The sequence below is a fragment of the Saccopteryx bilineata genome, chromosome 7 (genome assembly GCF_036850765.1).
Source record: "Saccopteryx bilineata isolate mSacBil1 chromosome 7, mSacBil1_pri_phased_curated, whole genome shotgun sequence".
Lineage (NCBI taxonomy): Eukaryota > Metazoa > Chordata > Mammalia > Chiroptera > Emballonuridae > Saccopteryx > Saccopteryx bilineata.
This window is the reverse complement of record NC_089496.1, coordinates 74,605,084-74,627,719: the sequence shown is the minus strand read 5'-3', so window position 1 is coordinate 74,627,719 and position 22,636 is coordinate 74,605,084. Positions and strand designations below refer to the sequence as shown.

The 22,636-nt window shown below is 45.2% G+C and overlaps 1 protein-coding gene across 2 annotated transcripts in view; it reads left to right on the top strand.

Annotated features, from left to right (window-relative positions):
• Nucleotides 1–22,636, top strand: part of ADAMTSL3 (ADAMTS like 3) — a 247,812-nt gene that overhangs the window by 175,049 nt on the left and 50,127 nt on the right. For both annotated transcript variants that reach the window (XM_066239225.1, XM_066239226.1), the window contains exons 17-20: nt 3,157–3,286; nt 13,055–13,247; nt 13,333–13,512; nt 20,981–21,134. In XM_066239225.1, coding sequence (XP_066095322.1) covers nt 3,157–3,286; nt 13,055–13,247; nt 13,333–13,512; nt 20,981–21,134 — 657 coding nt within the window. The remainder of the gene's footprint in view (nt 1–3,156; nt 3,287–13,054; nt 13,248–13,332; nt 13,513–20,980; nt 21,135–22,636) is intronic.

Below are 22,636 nucleotides of genomic sequence, written 5' to 3'. Positions count from 1 at the left end.
CATCTATTATACTTTTACATTCTTTTGAGTAACTTGCTTGAAGACATGAAAATTTGTCACGTATTATAAAATGCCATCCAAAAAGGTTAAAATGTGATAACTTTGGGGATTTGAGACTCATTCACTTCATCTCCAGAAAGTACTCCGAAATAGTCTCTGAGTGTATTTTCTAAGGAATCTTGGAAGACTCTTTTTAAAATTTTTTTTTATTTACTGACTTTTTTCAGAGAGAGAGAAAGAGAAAGAGAAAGTGGGAGGCGGGGGGAGTGGGAAGCATCAATCCGTAGAATTTGTTCCTCAAATGTGCCTTGACCGGGCAAGCCCAGGGTTTTGAACCAGTGACCTCAGCATTCCAGGTCGATGCTTTTATCCACTATGCCACCACAGGTTAGGCTCTTTGATGATTCTTTAGGTCAGCGGTTCTCAACCTGTGGGTCGTGACCCCGGCGGGGGTCGAACGACCAAAACATAGGGGTCGCCTAAAGCAATGAGAATACATAATGCATATCAGGTATTTACATTCCGAATCATAGAAGTAGCCACCAAAATTATTTTTTGGTTTGGGGTCACCACAACATGAAGAACTGTATTGCGGGGTCACGGCATTAGAAAGGTTGAGAACCACTGCTTTAGGTTGCTTTTTTTTTTTTAGTTTTTGTTATTGTTGTTGTTGTTTTTATTTTGATGATTACAAAGTAAAATGTGTGTGGAAGATTGCTTGATTCTTCTCAGATTAAAAAAAAAAATGAAACCTGCTAGAAAGCAAACATCTTTGTCCCTGTAAAGTCACTGAAGGAAGTTGGACGTCTGCACAGCACCTCGGTTGTAGCAGTGTTTCTCCATACTCAGGTTAGCCAGTGTTTATGAAACAAGTTTATGGAGGATGCCTGGAGGTTTAAGGCTATATCCTGCTGTGTTCAGGAACATAAGATTACCACCTAAGAAAGCAGAAGAAAACTTAGTCGAAAGAACTAAGCAACACAAGTGTATACTTTATATATACTTTGGCCCATACTGCATTCTATAAAATATAAAATGGTTGAATTGAAACATGGCATTTGGAAAAAGAACCACAGTCTTATAATGGAACACACATTCTTGCATGAAACTGAGTACATTCGCATATTTCCGCTCCCATCAGACAGTTGCTGTTACGATTTTTATCTGATTCTTTTTCATAGAAAGTTTGATTTATATCAGGGGTCCCCAAACTTTTTACACAGGGGGCCTGTTCACTGTCCCTCAGACCATTGGAGGGCCGGACTATAAAAAAAAAACTATGAACAAATCCCTATGCACATTGCACATATCTTATTTTAAAGTAAAAAACAAAATGGGAACAAATACAATATTTAAAATAAAGAACAAGTAAATTTAAATCAACAAACTGACCAGTATTTCAATGGGAACTATGCTCCTCTCACTGACCACCAATGAAAGAGGTGCCCCTTCCAGAAGTGCGGAGGGGGCCGGATAAATGGCGTCAGGGGGCCACATATGGCCCGTGGGCCGTAGTTTGGGGACCCCTGATTTATATCTTGTTCAGTCCTGATTTCCCAATAATTCTTTGAGTCACAGTGGACAGAGAATAGTGGTGGAGATGCGAGCTTGCGGGGCAGACAGACCTGTCTGGTCCCAACGGAAGTGCACGCCTGTGAGAGTTTGCATGTGAAGGGGTGGTCACTGCTCCGGGAGGCTGGCGGGCAGGGTTGCGCTTTGGAATCATATAGTACAAAAGGAAGACCGCTGAATAAGGAGGCCGGACGTATGATTTCTAGTTTCAAAACTAGAAATTAAAAAGTGGTAGAAAACCTACCACTTTTTTTTTTTGCCTGTCTTGAATTCTCTCTAAATCTCAGTTTCCTTGCTCTGAAATGAACAACGTGGAGATGACACTACTCTGACCTCACAAGGTTGTGCGGGGCTCAAACAATATATTTGAAAGCACTTTAGCCTGATGGGTGGTAGCGCAGTGGCGAGAGCATCAACCTGGGATGTGGAGGTCCCAGCTCGAAACCCCCAGGTTGCTGGCTTGAGTGGCGGATTGCCAGCTTGTGTGCAGGGTCATCGGCATGATCCCAAAGTCACTGGCTTGAGCACCCTTGCCGGCTCAGTGTGAGCCCCCCCAGTCAAGGCACATATGAGAAGCAATCAATGAACGACTTACAGTTGCTTCTCCTTCCTCTTCTCCTTCTCCTCTCCCTTCCTATCTCTCTCTGGGGGGAGGGGGGGGAAGGAGCCCTTTGCACATACCAAAGCACTAACCCAGTGGGAGGTGTAGAAATAGACACATCACTAATTGTAGTAATAATGAACAGGAACTCAAACCATAATGAAGATTTTAATAAAGGTTATGCATCCAATTAGCATGTATGCAATGTTGTGGAGAAAATGTTATTCTTTAGCAGCTGTTATGAAAGTTCCTGTTAGGGAAATGATTGTATATGTTTGGAAGGCACACGTTGCTGATTCATTAGAGCAGGGGTCCCCAAACTTTTTACACAGGGGGCCAGTTCACTGTCCTTCAGACCATTGGAGGGCCGGACTATAAAAAAAAAACTATGAACAAATCCCTATGCACACTGCACATATCTTATTTTAAAGTATAAAACAAAAAAAAGGAACAAATACAATATTTAAAATAAAGAACAAGTAAATTTAAATCAACAAACTGGCCAGTATTTCAATGGGAACTATGCTCCTCTCACTGACCACCAATGAAAGAGGTGCCCCTTCCGGAAGTGCGGCGAAGGCCGGATAAATGGCCTCAGGGGGCCGCATGCGGCCCGTGGGCCGTAGTTTGGGGACCCCTGCATTAGAGGAACCTCCTGGCTTTGAGCATATTTGGAATGTAGACAAGGTTGAAGGTGGGTGAGGAGTCAGGGATGCTTCTTAATGTTTCCAGGTGAGTGTATTTGGGGAAAAGGAAGGAGAGGGGCTGAGTTTAACATGTGACTGAGAATGTCAAAGATGGGGGAACTTCCGAAAATGCAAAATTATTCGCCCCCCCCCCCCCGCCCTTGCGCACCTTGAAATGCAGCCTGCAGCTACACCATGTAGTCGGAAGGGTGGTGGTTTAAGAACCAGACATCCCAAGATTCAATTTTCTTTTTTCCATCAAAGTCATTTGCATTTTTTCCTCTTTCCAACTTCCAGGCCACCAAGAAGCCATCGCGGTATGCTTACACATGCAGACCCAGCAGACAGTCAATGACACCCTGTGTGACATGCTCCACCGTCCTCCAGCCATGAGCCAGGCATGTAACACAGAGCCGTGCCCACCCAGGTAGGTGCCATCCTGTGCTGCTGGGGCACACCCTGTCTGGAAGGTCACGCCCTCTCCTGCAGGTTCACCCAGACCTGATCAGCCGAGCCTACTTCAGGTCTTTCCTTCCCTGCTCAAGTTCTGCTGCAGCCATAACTTGCATCAGTGACTGATACTGCTGTGCTGACACCAGGCACCCTTGTTAGCCTGACATGTGTCTGCATTAAACGTGATTGAATATAAGGCGGCCTGCTGCTGGTGGAACCATGAGGTCAGCAGGTTTGTTCTCTTTCTCCTCCCCTCCCGTCTTCTCAAGGGCACATCTTCACCTGAGGCCACGTGACAGAGCACAGGATTGAGTAGAGTTAGCACTGGCACTCAGTAAGTCCTCAGTCCATATGTGATGAATGACTGCGTGATCTCCTGTTTGTTCCCGAGAAGTCCCGCTGGTGGGTTGTTACCCTTCCCGCTGGGTCGCCTTGTATCTCAGATTGTGGAATGTAATGATATAGGCCTCAAAGAATAGGGGAGGTTGACTTCTCTTGGTCTCCTTGGTTGGAAGGGTTGACTTTAAAAGTTAATCATGGCCCTGGCCAGTTGGCTCAGTGGATAGAACATTGGCCCAGCATATGGGTGTTCCAGGTTCAATTCCGGTCAGGGCAGACATGAGAAGCGACCATCTGCTTCTCTTTCCCTTCTCTCTCTCTTTCCTTCCTGCAGCCAGTGGCTCAGTTGATTCAGGTATCAGCCTCAGGCACTAAAAATAGCTCAGTTGATTTGAGCATCAGCCCCAGAAAGAGGTTGCTGGATAGATCCTGGTCAGGGCACATGCAGTAGTCTGTCTCTCTATTCCCCTCCTCTCACTTAAAAAATAATTTTTAAAAAGTCAGCTTCCCTGCCTGAGTCCTTATAAGATCTGTGGTATTTTATTAGAAGGAAGGGCAAGTTTCCCCCGTTTTTCTGTCCCTGGGTGTGGCTGGCGATAAAAAGGATCATATAGCTCAAGACCTTGCAGAATCGAGCCCCAGTCTTTCCTTCCTTTACCTTTACCATCTCAGTCACTCTCCTGCAGTAAGAGAGGCTTCACATTAAGTGGCTTTTTCTGGTTTCAGTTCTCTGATAACATGGACATGGCATTCCTGCTAGTTTACTTCACAATGTTTTGTCAACTTGTCCTATGCATTCCTAATGGCCACTGCCTTAATTCAGATGTGTGTGAACTCAACTGTTTCCTGTTCTGATCCATATGGACACATAAGGCTATGAAGGATGTTTCTCAGTTGCACAGTGACCATGTGAACCTCCCACATAAAACCCTTTGTGGATTAAAATCCGCATTCTTCACTTTGGCATAGCTGTGAGCGTCCCAGGGCTGCCGTGACAAAGTGTCACTAACTGAGTGGTTTAAAGAGCAGAAATGCACTGACTCACAGTTCTGCAGGCCAGAAGGTGACAAAGTGTCAGCTGGGTTGGTTCCTGCTGAGGGCTGTGAGGGAGATCCTGCTGCATCCTCGCTCCCGGCGTGTCTGAGCTCGGGAGAGCCTCAGCTTGATGCTGACGTGCCCTATGCTTTCATACTGTCTCCCTTCTGTCTGTCTCAGTGCCCAGATGTCCCCTTTCAGTAAGGCTGCCACTTGCCACTCAGCCCACCCTAATGACTCATCCTAACTTGATTATCTGCAAAGACCCTATTTACAAATATGGTCACATCTACACATACCCTCCAGAGGGTTAAGATTCCAACATCTTTTAAGGGGGAAACAATTCAACCCCAAAACAGCATATAAAGCCCTTTGTGACCCTGGTTTTAGGTTCTTGAATCACATCTACTGACACTACCTCCTTCACCACACACACAAGTGTGCATGTGCACATGCATGCACACACATGCATCCATGCAGACATGTTCATGCGCACACATATGTACATGCACACACACCCTAAAGACCTTGCTCAGTAGTCACAGTGAATTTTCACAGTGACCCACGCTCACACTCATTCGTGCCTCTGGGCCTTTGCACAGACGGTGCCCTCCGCCTGGAGCCCTTCTCTGACATGAAATAAGCTAGTTCCCTCCCATAAAAGTAATTATTTTGCCACCTCTTGCTGTGTACTGAAGTCCAGCAGAATGGAAAATGGGTGCCTCACCTGAGACACTTGACCCAGGGGAACTCGTAAAGTCCCCGGAGAAGTGGAAATGGCCCTGGTCAGATCTCCCTCTCTAAGAATTTCAGACCAGTCCTCAGCTCTCTGGGCCTGGTTTCCTGACCCCCCAGGTCTCTCCCAGCTCCAGGCTTTCCTGGCTGAGGAGTGCCTTCCAGTTGTAGTTTCCATTCGCATCGCCAGAACCCTCCGCCCACACCAACGCACGAGTAGTCTTAAATGCTCAGGCCTTGTTTTAGTTCTAGGAACAACAAACAGCCTTTGGTTGACCTGCCCAGGTCAAGGCGGGGCTGGGTTTGACAACTGCCCTTCCTTTGCTCAGCAGATTGGCGCAAGATTTCACAAGTCTAGAAACTGCCTCTTCAGGCTGCGGACAACTCAGATACCAGCTGTGGGCAATGCCCGCGCACGCCCCCGCACACACCCCTCCCATAGCTGTCTTCCCCGCAGAGCTTCCAAGCTCAAAATAATGGAGCACGCAATATGTCTTGGCCACTTTGCAAAATTACGTCTGTTTTTATACAAAGGGAAATACAATTCCCCATTTCAGAGTTGCAGATTGAATACATTTTTTTGAAGAGTGAGAGGTATATTGGGGAAAAAAACCAACAACCCAGCAGAGACAATGGGTTGATGCCAAAATAAAGGTAAGTTTACAAAAATATTTTAGGTTCTAGAAACCAGTGGTGCAGGAATAACAGGAACAGGTGGTTGCACAGTATTTTCCATACAAATATTTACCGATTCCAAGGGCAATAGCAGTAAAATATCACCCCTGGGTGTAGCTTACCGCCGAGGTTGTTTGGACACTCAGTGCATCTTTATTTCGCCCAATGGCAAATGTATTTGATGTATGAGCCTGGCCTCTCCAAGGTCGGGTGTTGCGTGCTCATTTGCTCCATGGGGTTACTCCCCCGTCTGTCCTGTAAGTGCTGAGTTTCTGCTATTCATGGAGTTTGCTTTTTCCAGGAGAGAACCAGCAGCTTGCAGAAACACTGGGGGTATACAGGGTCCCAGCACTCTAGGGAACCTTCCCCTCTCGCCGGACACAGCGCTGCCAGGGAGGAAGTGGGAAAGCACAAGGCACAAGTGATGTGTTTTCTGTCCCAACTTGTCACCCGGTTCTTGAATTTTATTTATTAGTGAGAGAGACAGACAGACAGGAATAGAAAGACAAGAAGGGAGTGAGATAAGTGAAAAGCATCAACTTAGAGTTGTGGCACTTCACTTGTTCACTGATTCTCATATGTGACTTAACCAAAGGGCTCCAACTGAGCCAGTGACCCCTTGCTCAAGCCAGCGACCTTGGGCTCAAGCCAGCGACCTTGGACTTCAAGCCAGCAACCTTTGGGCTCCAGCCAGATACCATGGGGTCATGTCTATGATCCCGTGCTCAAGCCAGTAGCCCCACCCTCAAGCCCCTGTGCCTGCACTCAAGCTGGTGACCTCAGGGTTTCGAACCTGGGTTGTCAGAGTCCCAGGTTGGCACTCTATCCACTGCACCACCACCTGGTTAGGCACCCAGTTCTTGAATTTAAAAAAAAAGTTCTGTATTTAGTCCATCATCTGTTACTAAGAAATTGTTATCCTTTTCTTGCATAAGAATGGGTTTTTTTTCCAGCTCCTTGTACCTCTAACCGATTCTTCCAGCTCTATACTTTCTTGAGAGATGATCATCCCAAAGTCATTCCAAGTAACGTACTGATGCTGAATTTTTTTAATAGTGAAACAAAAGCCTAATCACATATCTGTGTAGTTCAGTTGCCATCAGAATATGGGCTGTGTCTCTACCCTTGGTTATTTTATAACCTCACTTCTAAAGCCACTCAAAATTTAATATACTCGATTACAGTGTAGTCTAACTAATCAGTAGGCTTCCAGGTAAGATGACATGTTTTTGCTTTCTTTTTTTTTTTTTATTCAGTGAGAGGAAGGGAGGCAGTGAGACAGATTCCCACATGCACCCCAACCAGGATCCACCCAGTAAGCGCACTAGGGAGTGATGCTCTGCCCATATGGGGCCGTTGCTCTGTTGCTCAACAACTGAGCTATTTTAGCACCTGAGGAAAGACCATGGAGCCATCTTCAGTGTCCAGGGCCAACTCACTCCAATGGAGCCATGGCTGCAGGAGAGGAAGGGAGAGAGCAAGAGAGAAGAGAAAGGGGGAGGGGTGGAGAAGCAGATGGGCACTTCTGCTGTGTGCCCTGACTGGAAATTGAACCTAGGACATCCACACACCAGGGTGACGCTCTACCACTGAGCCAACTGGCCAGGGCCTAGGTGGTGTTTTAATATGACATTCTGCTCTAAGTGCAGTCCAATGACAGGTGCTGTATAAAAATGGGGAACTCCAATGCCATGCTGGGGGTGAGGTCACGGAAACCGTGTGGGCGAGGAAAGGGGTGGGAGAGGGAGGTGGTAAGTGGGACTGGGACCTGCATGAAGCCCCAGAGCAGCCTGGGGAAACGAGAGTTCAGTTTCTATGGAGAGTAGAGGATGAACATCTTCCTTCCATATCCTAGACAGGACCCTGGTTCACTGCTTCTCTGTGAATAGAATCAAGTGAAAAGCTGCTCTGATTATAACCAGAAGCCATTGTTTCTATGAGGCTGCTCAGGGAAGTGGGGGACACACACAGAAAGACCTGTGAGCAGATAAAGCTCCAAAGCACCCGTTGGCTCAGTGATTGAATCTCCTGTGTCCTGACAGGGCTTCTGTGCATGGTGTTCATGTATGACTAGAGGCTGGGTACCCTGGAGGGCTAGATGGAGACAGACAGAACTGTACACAGGGAGGGTTAAGAGACGGAGAAAGGGAGGTTTAATTTACTGTTCTTTTTTAATATCTTGCAAAAAGCCTTGTTAGATGACTATTTGCAGCCTTTCTTTCCAGTATATGCAGTTAAAGTTGACTGGTTTTCTTCTAATCACAATGTTAGCGTCACTCCCACAGATTTTGACATGTTGTATTTTTATTAAGATGCATTAAAAAGTATCATCTAATTTTCATTGCGATTTCTTCTTTGACCCGTGAGTAATTTAGAAGATTATTGCATGATTTCTAACTATTTAGGGATTGCCTAATATAGTTCCACTGTGGTTAGAAAACATAGTCTTAGCTCCGGCTGTTATAATGAAGTATCATAGACTGGGCGGCTTAAACACAAGTTTATTTTCTCACTGTTCTAGAGGCTGGAAAGTCCAAGGTCAGGGTGTCCTCAGGGTTCAGTTTCAGTGAGAGGTCTCTTCTCAGCTTGTAGACAGCTTCCTTCTTGCTGCATTCTTCCCTTGGAGAGAGAGAGAGAGAGAGAGAGAGAGAGAGAGAGCTAGCTCTCTTTTTCTTCTTAGAAAGGCACTGAGCTCAGCATTGGGGCCTCATCCTCATGACCACATCTAACCCTCAATGCCTCCTAAAGGCCTAATCTCCAAATACCATCATATTGCGTTAGGGCTTCCATGTATAAGTTTAAGGAGGGACATAAACATTCATTTCACAGCATGTACTATGTATTGTTTTAATCTTTGACTAACTTGCTTCTGTTTTATTTTGTTTTTTGTGTTTTGGTTTTTTTATTTTTTATTTTTCTGAAGTTGGAAACGGTGAGGCAGTCAGACAGACTCCTGCATGTGCCCAACTGGGATCCACCCAGCATGCCCACCAGGGGGCGATACTCTGCCCATCTGGGGCGTTGCTCTGTCTCAACCAGAGCCATTCTAGTGCCTGAGGCAGAGGCCATGGAGCCATCCTCAGCGCCCGGGAAACTTTGCTCCAATGGAGCCTTGGCTGTGGGAGGGGAAGAGAGAGACAGAGAGGAAGGAGAGGGGGAGGGGTGGAGAAGCAGATGGGTGCTTCTCCTGTGTGCCCTGGCCAGGAATCAAACCCGGGACTCCTGCAAGCCAGGCCAATGCTCTACCACTGAGCCAACCGGCCAGGACCTGTTTTACGAGTTTACACTTTTTTTTAATTTAGATTTAGAATATATAATTATGTGTAAAAAAAAATTTTTTTTTTTTTGTAATTTTCTGAAGCTGGAAACGGGGAGAGACAGTCAAACAGACTCCCGCATGCGCCCGACCGGGATCCACCCGGCACACCCACCAGGGGTGACGCTCTGCCCATCAGGGGGTGATGCTCTGCCCCTCCAGGGCGTCGCTCTGCCGCGACCAGAGCCACTCTAGCGCCTGGGGCAGAGGCCAAGGAGCCATCCCCAGTGCCCGGGCCATCTTTGCTCCAATGGAGCCTTGGCTGTGGGAGGGGAAAAGAGAGACAGAGAGGAAGGAGGGGGAGGGGGTGGAGAAGCAAATGGGCGCTTCTCCTATGTGCCTTGGCCGGGAATCGAACCCGGGTCCCCCGCACACCAGGCCGACGTTCTACCGCTGAACCAACCAGCCAGGGCCAAAAAATTTTTTTAAGTGAGAAATGAGACAGACTCCCTCATGTGCCCCAATCGGGATCCACCTGGCAACCCCTATCTGAGGCTGATGCTCGAATTAACCGAGCTATCCTCAGCACCTGAGGCTGATGCTTGGACCAGTCGAGCCACTGGCTATGAGAGGAGAGGAGAGAGAGAAGGATGAAAGGGAGAGGAGGAGAAGCAGATGGTCTCTTCTCCTGTGTGCCCTGACCAGAGATCAAACCCAGGATGTCTGCATGCCAGGCCAACACTCTATCCACTGAGCAAACCAGCCAGGGCCTATAATATTTTTCTTTCTACATATTTCTAATATTTTGTGTTTATGTATTTTTTCTAGCTTCTTAATATGCATTAAAATATTTAGTCTTTTTTTTTTTTTTTTTTTTTTTTTTTACTTTGGAACATTTTAAATAACATGGGAATTTACCCATTGAAAATTTATAGGAATTCGGCACTAAATTAGTGCCTTTTGTTAAATAGGATTTTCCATAGTTTCCTAAAATGTTATCTATTCTGTCAAGATTTTCAAATATATTATTAAATTCTCTATATTCTTATTGAAGTTTACATTCTTGACATTCTAGGGGCTTATAGAAGTATTTTACAGCTTAAAATTTTTTTTGTTATATATACTTTGATTTTTCTTATAGCTTTAGCTCCTACTTCATACATATTTATGCTTTTTATTCAGTCTCCATGCTTGTGTAATTATTATATCTTTATTGTAAAAATGCTTTTATATATTAAAATTTTACTTTTTGTCTTATGTATTTGTCTTGAATACTATTTTCATTTTATCTACACAAGAAAACATTTATTATAGAAAATTAGAAATGAGAAAAACTGGAAAGTACCTTTAACACTAATATTTTTTCTTTTTTTAATTAATTCTTAATTTATTGATTTTTAGAGAAAGAGGAAGGAAGAGAGACAGAGACAGAAAGAAAAAAACATTGATTTGTAGTTCTACTTATTCATGTCATCATTGTTTGACTCTTGTATGTGCCCTGACCAGGGATTGAACCAGCAACCTCAGCATGTCAGGAAGATGCCCTAACCAACTGAACTATTGGCCAGGGCCAAGGCTAATATTTTTTCAAAGAACTAATTTATTTTTTTCTGATAATGAGTGCTTATTATAAGAAAAACCACTGGCAACAATAGAAAAAAATAAAAAATCCTGTAACTAAGAGTTCATAACTATTAAGATATAGGTGTATAATTATCTAGACATTTTTCTGCATGCATTTATAAATGCATAAAACAATATGATAAGGTATTTTACAACCTGTTTTTTTCCTAATTATAGTATATTATGGGCCCTTGCTGGTTGGCTCAGTGGTAGAGTGTCAGCCTGGTGTATGGGTGTCCCAGGTTTGATTCCCAGTCAGGGCACACAGGAGAAGCGCCCATCTGCTTCACCCCGGCCCCTCTCGCTTCTCTCTCTCATCCCCTCCTGCAGCCATAGCTTGATTGGAGCGAGTTGGCCTTGGGTGCTGAGGATGGCTCCATGGCCTCCACCTCAGGCACTAAGAAGAGCTCAATTGCTGAGCAATGGAGCAACACCCCAGATGGGCAGAGCACCACCCCCTAGTGGGCTTGCTGGGTGGATCCTGATTGGGGCACGCGTGGGAGTTTGTCTCTGTCTACCCTCCTCTCACTGACTATAAAAAAAAGTATATTATGAATGTTTTTCATGTCAATAACTATACATCTAGTTTATTATTTTAATGGTTGCTAGCATTGTGCTATATCAATAGTCTTATTAAGAGTGTCTCCTTTCCTCCATTCTGTAAAATTTAGTATAATTTTTCTTATTTATTTATTGCTTGCTATTACAAATGACCCTGGAACAAACATCCTTTTATGTACCTATTAAGCATTTTATAGTTGTATTCTTATAGTACATCAAAACAGTAACTAGGTAAAAATTCATGTTTGCTAATAATAAAATATCCACAAATGAACCACACTGGCCTGACCAGGTAGTAGTGCAGTGGACAGAGCATTAACGTGAGACACTGAGGCTGGGTTCGAAAGTTCAAGGTTGCCGCCTTGAATGCAGGCTCATCTGGCTTGAGTGCAGGATCACCATCTTGAATGCAGAATCATCCACGTGATCCTAAGGTCACTGGCTTGAGCCCAGAGGTCGTTGGCTTAAAGCCCAAGGTCACTGGCTTTAGTAAGGGGTCACTGGTTCAGCTTAAGCCCCCCCAGTCAAGGCACGTATGAGAAGCAATCAGTGAAAAACTAAGGTGCTGCAACTATGAGTTGATGCTTCTCATCTCTCTCCCTTCCTCTTTCTCTCTCTCTCAAAAAAATGTGTATCACCCATCTGATAGGCAGAGACTCTTGTGAATGACATGACCTATGGTGTAGGTCGCTGTGGGTGTAGGAAACGCAGCATTCATGCTTCTGGCGGGAGCGCTGAGACTCTTCCCTGAGGGCGGTTTGAAAATATGTGCCTAACGCAGCTGTTCTGGTTTTCATTTTTACAGATGTCTCATGAGAAAACCTGCTTTTTCCCAGATCTTACTGGACGGGAATCGTAGTATATACATGTGTAGTAAATCCAATCCTAACATAAAAGAATTTTTCTTAGGGATAGTCCAAAGAATGAATCCAGGTGCCCTGAAAATTTCCCGAAGTGCACTTTTCAGCATTTAAACTTTCTCCTGACCCCTATATAAATCATCTTTGCCTTCAGCTCTACTCAAAACAAAACCGAGAATCTGTTGTTAATATGTGGTGGTTAAGTTAGGTTGGGGCGAAAGCAGTTTCTTTTCACTCTGGACTTTCTCCAGTGGGTAAAATCTTTAACATTTCTTGCCTTTAAACATGATCTTTCTGTATTTGAACTGCACGTCCCGCCAGAGGTGCTGCGGCTGTCAGCTCTGCGCGCGGAGCGTGCGGCCTGGAGGTCCTGAGGTCCTCGGAACTGAACTGTCCCGCGGTCAGCTCTGCGCGCGGGGCGTGCGGCCTGGAGGTCCTGAGGTCCTCGGAACTGAACTGTCCGGCGGTCAGCTCTGCGCGCGGGGCGTGCGGCCTGGAGGTCCTGAGGTCCTCGGAACTGAACTGTCTGGCTGTCAGCTCTGCGCGCGGGGCGTGCGGCTGGGAGGTCCTCAGAACTGAACTGTCCGTGTTGTGACTGTCAGATGTGGTCCCATCGGACAGTCCTACCTCCCCGCTTGTTTTTCTCTTTTTGGTGCAGGTGGCACACGGGCTTCTGGGGGCCCTGCTCAGCGACCTGCGGTGTCGGGATCCAGACCAGAGAGGTGCACTGCCTGCACCCTGGAGAAGCCCCTGTCCCTGCCAAGGAATGCAGAGATGAAAAGCCCCACGCCTTGCAAGCCTGCAATCAATTCGACTGCCCTCCGAGCTGGCACATTGAAGAATGGCAGCAGGTATGGCCCCCTGGTGACCCCTCCTACCCGCCAGGCTTATGAATGTGAGAGGTCTACGCTGAGTCCCCTCCTTCTGTTCTCTCAGTGTTCCCAGACATGCGGTGGTGGCTCTCAGAACCGGAGGGTCACCTGTCGGCAGCTGTTAACAGATGGCAGCTTTCTGAGTCTCTCCGATGAATTGTGCCAGGGACCCAAGGCGTCGTCTCATAAGTCCTGCGCCAGAACCGACTGCCCTCCACATGTAACCGCGGGAGACTGGTCCAAGGTAAGGGCCATTCCCAGCCTTGCAGTCCCTGCTCCCCTGCCCCCTTTGCTGCTATATCTTTCTTCTCCAAGATGCGAACTGGATGCAGCGAGCAGTCAGGTCTCCACTCCCTAAAATCATACAGCACGGCACTGATTTAACTCACAAGGTGACCCAAATTGTTATTGCGTTACTATGTGGAGTCACTTCCTGGGAGACCGTATGCTGTTCCCATCTGGTTTATAGTGTCCTTGGGGCCAGTGGCTGTGGATCGCTTACTTGGTCCTTCAGAGCTACCAGTAGGTAAAGTCTCTTATTCTCAAGAGTCTTTGCACAGTCGGGAGATGCAAAATGGAGGTGAAGCGGTGATCTTTTAAAAAGCTCATACCTGCTAACACAGGACTAGAAGCTCGTTCAGGGGAAGGGGCTTTGCTGGGAGAAACAAGAGGAGACAAAGGTTACCCACCTGAGCTGGGTTGGACCTGAGACTGGTCCGTTTCCTAGGCAACCGTTCTTCAAGGCAAGAGCAAATGGTTACACTCTGAGAGGTCAGCTGATGCACATTGAGACCTCTCCCCATCCCAGCCCAGCCACGTCTCTGGGAAATGCCCGTCCAGGGAGAAGAGCAGGTGTGCACACACGTGGGACGCGGAGCCTGTCTCGGCCTTTGAGACCGAAGGCCAACCTCAGACTCGGTCAGGTGGGCACACATGTTGCCCAGCAGTTTGGGTTTCCTACTGGGTTCAGTTTGGGTTTTTTTCCTGTTGGTTGAAATTTCCTCCCGCTTCCAAGTTGCTTTGTTTTGGCAGAGACTCTAACGTCCAGTGGCCACCCTCCCTGGAGCTTTCGGCTGACAAGTCCCTGTGTCAAAGGATGGGTCACTTGGGGGCCTTGGCTGAGATACTGGCAGTACTCCCGCATAGGGGTTTCAGTAATCCCCTTGCCCTCATGCCTGTTTTGTGGCCTCGTCCTTGACCAGAATTCAATATCATTTCCTCATTCTTCCCTCTCTAGGCTTTGATGGAACATGTGACCATGTTTCTGCCTTCATTATGCGAAAATCATGCTGTTCCTTGATGTTTTTGTTTTCTACTTACCTGACTTCATTTTTTATGTTGGTTTGTCTTCTTCCAAATCTCAAAAAAAAAACCAAAAAACACCTCTCTATATTTAACCTCTTCATTTCCATCAGTGCATCTTTCCCTCTGTCGTTAGTCTGTGTCCTGACCTCTAACCCCTACAGGTGATTCTCTGTCTCCAGGAGGAGTCTGTTTAATGCCGGGCCCCCAGCTCTCCTAACAGGATGTGCCCTCAGCATGGGGAAGCACGGGGTCCATCTCTGCATCTCATGCACACGGGCCTGTCTCACATCCTGTCTGTCGGCACACCAGCAGCCTTCCGGCGCTGTGATCACCGCTGACCTCTCCCGCTCATCATCAGCTACCTACGCCTGCTAACTTCCCGTTTTTGAAACGTATCTACAGGCAAAGAGAAAAGGAAAAAAAGCTCTATAAGTGAGATCTTATACAAACAAACAAACAAACCCACCAATTAAGATTGCCAAAGGAAAGGAAAAAAACACAGATAACTTGAACAAAAATGACATACATGGGAGAGGCCAGACTGTATATAAAACAGAAACTGCCATTTTAGCAGGTAGGCAGAGATTTAAAAAAGAAGAGACAGGCCCAAGGGCCATGGAACAGGCACCCACCATAAATACCACCCCAGGGAAAGGTTGGTTGAGAGTGAGAAAGCTCAGGCCCTGGAGCAGCGTACATTGTTAAGGACTTCAGAAATACTGGAGAAGGGGCACAGGGGTAACAGAGAGCATGTGCACGTCCTTGGGGATGGGAGAGTCCAGAAGATAGGAATCTCAGAACTGTGGCCAGACTGTTGAATGTGTCTTTCTCACACCAGAAGAAGGAGCCCTTGACAGTGAAGGTAACCACCCTGAAACACTCTTGCCCTTTATACTCTCCTGAAAGTACATGATGTCATTAACATAAGAGCATCAACAAACCCTGCACTAAAATACTATAAGATGAAAGTAGCATTAATACACCAATACAGCCTGACCAGGCGGTGGCGCAGTGGATGAAGTGGAGGACTGGGACATGGAGGACCCAGGTTAGAGACCCCGAGGTCACCAGCTTGAGTGCAGGCTCATCTGGTTTGAGCAAAGCTCACCAGCTTAGACCCAAGGTCACTGGCTTGAGCAAGGGGTTACTCAGTCTGCTGTAGCCCCATGGTCAAGGCACATATGAGAAAGCAATCAATGAACAAATAAAGTGCCGCAACGAAAAACTGATGATTGATGCTTCTCATCTCTCTGGGTTCCTGTCTGTTGGTCCCTATCTATCCTTCTCTCTGACTCTAGCTCTGTCTCTGTAAAAAAAAAAACAAAAAACAAAAAAAAACCCAGCAAACACCAACACAATAAAAATTTGGCCTTGAGGCAAATGAAGATATAACTTACTGTTACAAAATGAACTAAGAGAAATTTTTAAAACTATAGAAACAAGTCAGGCCCTGGTCATTTGGCTCAATGGTAGAGCATCAGCCCAGTGTGTGGATGTCAGGTTGGATTCCCAGTTAGGGCACACAGAAGTGCTCATCTGTTTCTCCTTTCCTCCCTCTTCTCTCTCTCTCTCTCTCTCTCTCTCTCTCTCTCTCTCTCTCTCTCTTCCTCCTTATCCTCCTCCTCCTCCTCTTCTTCCCACAGCCATGGCTCATGTGAGCAAGTTGGCCCTGGGCACTGAGGATGGCATCATGGCCTTGCCTCAGGCACTAAAATAGCTCGGTTGCTGAGCAACAGAACAAAGGCCCCAGATGGGTAAAACATCGTCCCATAGGGTGTTTGCCGGATGGATCCCAGTCAGGGCTTATGTGGGAGTCTATCTCTCTGCCTCCCCACCTCTTAATAAAAAGAAAAAGAAAAGAAAACTATAGAAACAAGTTGGATATGGAAAATCTTAGACATGAGATGAATGACAAGAGTGCATGAACACAGATGGGTCAGGAGTGTGTGAGAAGGTCTTGGACAGGGGTCAGGAAAGAATTAGGAATCGGAAAATTCAGAAATGCAGACTAAACTAGGAGAACAACAATGACTCAACACAGAAAGTGTACTAAGAGAAAAAAAAGATATGAGGGAAATGAAAAGAATCAAAGAGAAATTTAAAGGATTCAAGCAAGAATAATAGATCTAAAAGACAGGGAAAGATAATCCAAGGAATGTGTATAATTAGAGTCCCAGGAAGAGAAAACTAAAACAAAAAAACAGAACAAAACTATAATTAAAAGACTCGAGACACCAAATTGAAGGGTAGACATTAATTTTTATTTTGTGGGAAACCCCGAGGTGATGATTTGATTTGACTTAAAATATCATAATTTGATAAATGGTGATTTTAAATTATTTGTTAAAAAGCTTATGAAAGGCTTTTCTCTGTACTGAACAATATAATAATTAGGGCTTTCTGTTAAAGATGACAAAGGCATTTTTTTAAAAAATGTCATTTCCCTCCTTTGAAACCCAACAACAAAAAATCCCACAAAGAGAATGAAAGAGAGTACTGTCTTTAGTAAATAATGAAATGGCCATAATCCCCAACTGTAAGTTATAAACACACCTGCAGAGACCGTAAAATCTGGACCAAAATGAGAGGGAAGGCTGAGAGCTGACCGCTATATCTTCTGATGTGAGCAGGACACAGTTCCCAGGAGTCAGTGTGACAGGTCAGAAAGGCCAGGTCAACAGGCCCTTGACCACAGAGACGAGATGGAGCTCCAGGAGCTGCCCCTGCAACGTGCTTGCAGAACCGGGAGCTCTAGCAGGAGGAGAAACCCCACGGGTTCCTGCTCGCCCGGGGAGTGCTGCCCCAGGTGAGGGGGTGTATGGGAAGAGCGACAGCCACTGCTGGATTGTGACTCAGTGGGCCCTGCTTTAAGGGCCTCTTTGAGTCACATGGACCGTTCGAGGGCAAAATCTGAAGAGAAACACTCATCTCTTTATAGCCCTGAAGACAACGAATGTGTAAAGTGCATGAGCTCATCTTTCATCTGTGTTATTCACATACAACCGGCCGCTTTTGAAGGACCAACATGAAATCTATGCATCAAATGGGTGCGGGGGATAAAGGGAAGGAGGAGAGGAATAGAAAGGGAGTCACAGGAACAACATGAGATCAGAGATATCACCCAAGGGAAGTTCCAACAAATGGGCTCTGTATTCCTGAGGAAATTATAGCCATGATCACTGGGGGAAACGTGGCTGAAAAGTAAGGTTTGAGTTCAAAAAGAAATTATAAGTCCTCTACTGGGTACCTACCCCCAAAACGCTCTAAAACTTTTATACACAAAGACATATGCTCCCCCATGTTCATCGCAGCATTATTCACGGTGGCCAAGACATGGAAACAACCAAAGTGTCCCTCGACAGAGGACTGGATAAAGAAGATGTGGTACATATATACAGTGTAATACTACTCAGCCGTAAGAAATGACATACTGCCGTTTGTGACAACATGGATGGACCCTGAGAACATTATACTGAGTGAAATAAATAAATAAATCAGAAAAAGCTAAGAGCTATATGATTTTACACATAGGTGGGATATAAAACTGAGACTCATGGATATAGCTAAAAAGTGAAGTGTGGCCCTGGCTGGTTGGCTCAGTGGTAGAGCGTCGGCCTGGCGTGCAGGGAACCCGGGTTCGATTCCCAGCCAGGGCACATAGGAGAAGCGCCCATTTGCTTCTCCACCCCCCCCTCCTTCCTCTCTCTCTCTTCCCCTCCCGCAGCCAAGGCTCCATTGGAGCAAAGATGTCCCAGGCGCTGGGGATGGCTCCTTGGCCTCTGCGCCAGGCGCTAGAGTGGCTCTGGTCGAGGCAGAGTGATGCCCCAGAGGGGCAGAGCATCGCCCCCTGATGGGCAGAGCGTTGCCCCTGGTGGGCGTGCCGGGTGGATCCCGGTCAGGCGCATGCGGGAGTCTGACTGTCTCTGCCCGTTTCCAGCTTCAGAAAAAATACAAAAAAAAATAATAATAAAAATAAAAATAAAAAAATAAAAAGTGAAGTGTTACCAGAGGGAGGGGAGTGGGGGCAGGGAATAGAGGGACAAATGTATGGTGACGGAAAATGTTTTGACTGTGGGTGATGAGCACAGAATGCAATAAATAGTTCACATGCTGTGGAAGTGTATATCCGAAACCTGTGTGTTTCTATGGACCAATGTCACCCCACTAAATTTAATTTCTAAACTTTTTAAAAAGATTATAAGTCAACAGAAAGAAATAGATAGACAAGTAAAATGGGAAAAAACAGAGAGGAAATATTAAAAATAACAGACCTAAAAGTTATATTACAAGCAACAAAAAAAATTAAAATGACTGAAAGCAGAGAGAGATGGTAAAATGATCATAACATGATACAGAAGAGAGTGTAGAAATGCGGATCGCTTTTAGAGGCAGTGATGGGTGTGGAAATCAAACATTAGTGTTACTGGTATTGATGAGAAGAACAAAACAATGGAACAAAAAAAACATTCAGAGAGAATAATGGGAAATTCACTTTCTTTAATGAAAGCTTTAACCTGCAAGTCATCATGGTATATTGTGTGCCGAGAATGGAGGACCCACTAAAACGTAGTGTTCTTATGGTGCCAACCTTCATGGATAAAGAGCTCACAGGTTTCTGAGCAGAAAAGGCAAACAGTTAACAAAATTTCCCTATTTGGGCCCTGGCTGGTTTGCTCAGTAGTAGTGTGAGCCTGGCATGTGGAAGTCCTGGGTTCAATTCCCTGTCAGGACACACAGGAGAAGCGACCATCTGTTTCTCCAACCCTTCCCCTCCCCCTTCTCTCTCTCTCTCTCTCTCTCTCTCTCATCTCCTGCAGCCATACCTTGATTGGTTCAAGTGCATTGGCCCCAGGCGCTGAGGATGGCTCTATGGAACCTCTGCCTCAGGCATTAAAAATAGCTCAGCTATTTGAGCATGACCCCAGATGGGCAGAGCATCAGCCCCAGATGGGGGTTGCCAGGCGGATCCCAGTTGGGGAGTATGCAGGAGTCTGTCTCTCTATCCCCCCTCCTCTCACCTGGAAAAGAAGAGAAACAATTTTCCTATTTGGCCTCACATGCGTTCCAGTGGCATTCGGTACAAGACAACAGAACAGGGTGCACACAATTCGATGGGAGAGAAAAGGATGACCCAAGTAGTTTCTCTTGTCTGGCTTGTTCTTCACGTAGAAAGGCAACAGAGGCAGAAGAGAAAGCCATTCTGGAAGCCCTCCTTGAAAAACAAGGCCAGGATGAGACACCCCGGCAACTCGCAGCACTCAGGCTGCACAGACCCTGATCAAATGATGGAAGATGAGTAATTCATTCAAGTGCAGAATCAAGAATAACCAGCCAGCAGCTGCATTTTAGAGCAGACCCAGAGAATCAGCAATCTTGACGTTATCTGAAAAATTTAACGAAAACCGGGAAATTAGGAGGAAATGGAAACGCTTATTTCCTCTTCCTTCTTAGCAGTGTGTCAGCAGATACTCTTGAAAGTTAAAATGTCATTAAAAATAACTACTGAGTCTCTTTTTCTTTCATCTTCTTAACTTTAAAGGGTTCTTTGAGAATGAATTACTTATGGTAAAAAAAATAAGACATTCAGCCATCCTTTTTATTTTACTTTAGTTTTTTTCTAATATAGCTAATAGAATTGCCAATATGCCTAATGTAAAGCTTCTAATATACCTAATTAAAAATTTAAACCACATGTACACACAATGATTATCAAATATCAATGTTATGTATATCATGAGCATTAAATATTAATCTTATTTTATGTATAGCACTTTGGGTGGTTTTTGAAAACTTTCCCATTATACGTTCCTGTTTGTCTGTCCCTGTCAGTGCCCCCATCCTTTCTCTCAGAAAGTAAATAAATAAATAAACTTGCCCTGGCCGCATAGCTTGGTTAGTTAGAGCATCAGCCCAAAGCACAGAGGTTGCCAGTTCGATTCCCGGTCAGGACACATACAGGAATGGATAAATGTTTCTGTCTCTCTCACTCTCTCTCTCTCTCTCTTCCTTTTTGACTAAAATCAATAAATAAAAAGTAAAAAAAAAAAAAAAAAGCAAAGCCAACATCACTTCTCCTTAAAACCAAGTGTAAAAAGCAAATTCACCTTAAATCACTAAACAATAAATAAGGTAGCAATTATAAGGCAAAAACCAACAACAATAAAACCCATGACAATAAACAACTGGAAATTAATTACTATTTCAGAAAGAAAGAAAGGAAGGGAGGGGAGGAAAGGGGAGAAAAAAGGCAAATGTTCCATATTTTAAAAGACGCTGGAGCCAAAATAAAAGACGCCGGAGCCTCGGAAGTGGCCCATGTATCGGCACACCCACACAGAGCTCCCTCTCATTAGCTGCATTTGTCTGCTCGCACTCCATGTCGCTCTGCTGTGCTGTTCTCATTACAGTGCTCTGTCACCTGTGGTATCGGGACCCAGCGAAGAAAGCAGGTGTGTCAACGGCTCACAGCCAAGGGCCGGCGCACCCTGGTCAGCGAGGCCTTGTGCAGGGACCTTCCAGGACCGCCTCTCGTGAGATCGTGCCAGATGCCTGCATGCAGTGGTAAGTATCTGAAGATTCTGCTCATCTTGTTCTGATGGCTTCATCTTCCAAATAACAACTGAATATTTCTAACCCTGTAGGTCAGGCAAACCAAGCAGCAGAGTTCTAAGAGAAGCCAGTTTTAAGAACTGTCCACCCACAGAACAGATGTGTTTTAGGGGTACTCACTTGAATTGCTACTTCCTTTTCCCATCGATTTGACCGTGGTTTCCACTTAGAATTCATGAGTGTTCCTTGTAGAAGTTTAGCTGCAGTACTTTCTGGGTTTTTTGTTGTTGTTAATGATATATTTGGACTCATTCTGTAAAAGTAGAAGAGAGAAGCATTTTTAAGTATCTCAAGTATCTCCTCTTGTGTATAATTTAAAACAAGCAAGGGTGAAAACATGAAATAGCATTGGTTTTGAAAGATGGAAGTTTGGGCCCTGGCCAGTTGGCTCAGTGATAGAGCATTGGCCTGGCATGTGGACATCCTGGGTTTGATCCCTGATCAGGGCACACAGGAGAAGCAACCATCTGCTCCTCCATTTCTCCCCCTCCCCTTCTCCCTCCCTCCCTTTCTCTTCCCTTCCCATAGCCATAGGTCTATTGGTTTGAACACCTCAGTCCTAGACGCTGAAGATGGCTCCATGGAGCCTCCGCTTCAGGGACTAAAAATAGCTCAGTTGCAAGCATGGCCCCAGATGGGCAGAGCATCGGCTCCAGACAGGGGTTGTTGGGTGGATCCCAGTTAAGGCGCATGTGGGAGTCTGCCTCTCTATCTCCTCTCTTCTCACTTTAGAAAAAAAGAAAAAAAATGGCAGTTTGGATACTTCTTCAATTAATAAATTTATAATTATAATTACTACATTATGACTTATATAAGCTTGATATAAAGAGTTCACATTATGTCTTCATAATATCCCAAAGCTGATATGTATGTAGTATTTGTCTGTATTTTCAGTGTACATGACAGAACATATGTTTACATGTGCATATGTATGTTTTATGCAGGAGGGTGACAAGGAAGAAGTTGTGGGATGTCCCTACAGCAATTGAAAATAAGGCGGCAGAGTGGTAGGAGGTGGGTGGGGTAGGAAGGTAGGCACCAGGCACACTGGAAACACACAGCTCCTGGGTCTGTTTCTAGCTTTCTATTTTATCGTCTATAATTATTTGTCTGTAAAACAACATTAATTGCCTCGGGTACCCTCCTGAGCTTATAGTAAGAAAAAAAGTCAGAAATTCACTACTATTTTAATGCTACTTAGGAAATATATATATATATATGTTTATTATATATATATATATAAGTTTACTAGCAACTTTCCTAGAGAAACTCACAAAACAAAGTAAGAAACACAATAATAACCTTTAAAAAAGTAATAGCATTCATTGGGTACTTATCATGTAGTTTCTTTCATGCATTAACTCGTTTAGTCCCCACAACATTTTGAGACATATAATCCCCGTTTAGAGATGAGGAATCCAAGCTTTAGAGAAGGTATGAGACCTGACCAGGGA